This window comes from Ctenocephalides felis, unplaced genomic scaffold, assembly GCF_003426905.1.
Source record: "Ctenocephalides felis isolate EL2017-DRISC unplaced genomic scaffold, ASM342690v1 CF-g0.4_SCAFFOLD_01170, whole genome shotgun sequence".
In the NCBI taxonomy this organism is placed as follows: domain Eukaryota; kingdom Metazoa; phylum Arthropoda; class Insecta; order Siphonaptera; family Pulicidae; genus Ctenocephalides; species Ctenocephalides felis.
This window is the reverse complement of record NW_020537324.1, coordinates 40352527-40353923: the sequence shown is the minus strand read 5'-3', so window position 1 is coordinate 40353923 and position 1397 is coordinate 40352527. Positions and strand designations below refer to the sequence as shown.

Sequence of the window (1397 nt, the reverse complement as noted above, 5' to 3'; positions counted from 1 at the left end):
TACTGACAAACAGCGAGAACTTAGTTGCGCACCTAATATAAGGAACGAAAGTACAAAAGAGTAATACAATTCCGAATGTTATTTTAATGAGATATGCCTACTCGTACATACAAACTTATAAGACCCATTCGGCCTTAGTTGGGACATTAGTACACACTGTGAAAAGTTCTTTTCCGTGACGACCTCGAATGGACCTGGTTTCGGCAACTTCTTTGTATCTCAAAAACTAGAGCTGATACAAAAAAATGGTTTGCAGATTCGAAATCAGCGCAAAAAATTCTATAAGAATCAGCTCTAACATTTGAGGCACCAAAAAAAAAAAGTTTTTTTGTTGGCCTGTGTTATCTTTATGATATCGGATGCCATTAATAAGGTTGATAAATATCCCGACACCCTAGATAATATTGACCTAGTTGTGGTCATTTTGATCACAGTCACGGCTTATGTGACCAGGCATTCCACAGACATAGCAAGTCTTAGCATTTTCTGGGCAGTTACGGGATATATGACCAGTTTTGCTGCAGTTGTAACACGCTTGGTTGGACCTACTCTGGGAGTCATAACCACCGCTCTCAGGACAATTCCTCGCAATGTGTCCTGGCTTGTTACAGTTGATACAGGATGGCTCATCTGGGCTTTGCAGACAAGCGCGAGCAATGTGTCCAGTGCCATTGCATCTGTAGCATCGGTCAGCCTCCTCCTTGCGTCTCTGGCTAAGTGGCCAAATCTATTACACTTGTAGCATTTCTCACGCACGCGGCCCGAGTCCCTGTGACCGCCATCGCGGTTCCGGCCACCTCCCATACCTTGGGTGCATTCTCTGGCAAAGTGTCCTACGCGATTGCATTTGTAGCAGGTACTTTTCATCTCGGACCCCATTTTCTGTTGGTTGCTGATAAACAATCACTCCTCAAAGTCTTTCACGTAAAAACTTAAAAAAAAAAAAATAACGAAATTAAATAAAAACTTAATTAAATTGTTAATACTTAAAAGTACTAACAATCTCAGTCTCGCCTCCTTTCTCTTCACAGAACAAGTGTAAGATAGCAAACGAATATAAGAAAATAATAATCTATTTGATAACATTTAATAATACTCAAACATTTCGTTACGGCACGGGAAGTTCCAGCAATTTGCCTTAAGGCACGATGCCATACTTTATTAGTTTAACATTATTTTATTTGTTTTTCAAAAATAATCTTGAAATTGCACTAACTTTGACTAGAAATGTGCTCATGCGGGTATAATAGTTTTTTGTTTCATTCGATGTAATCGGCAATGTAATTGGCGATTGTCACACTCTATCTACTGGTACGTACTATCATATTTCCAGACTTTTATCATTGCCAGACATGCTTATCAATCACAGAAACGTCTGACAAATTAATTTTATGTTT

General features: G+C 39.1%; 1 protein-coding gene across 1 annotated transcript; it reads right to left on the bottom strand.

Moving 5' to 3' along the window:
- Positions 1-349: 349 nt before the first annotated feature.
- LOC113368046 (CCHC-type zinc finger protein CG3800-like) lies at positions 350-1028 on the bottom strand. Its single transcript, XM_026609609.1, is given in 2 exon segments — positions 350-702; positions 705-1028. Coding segments are annotated over 2 exon segments (468 nt in total). The 5' UTR covers positions 880-1028; the 3' UTR covers positions 350-409.
- Positions 1029-1397: the final 369 nt, after the last annotated feature.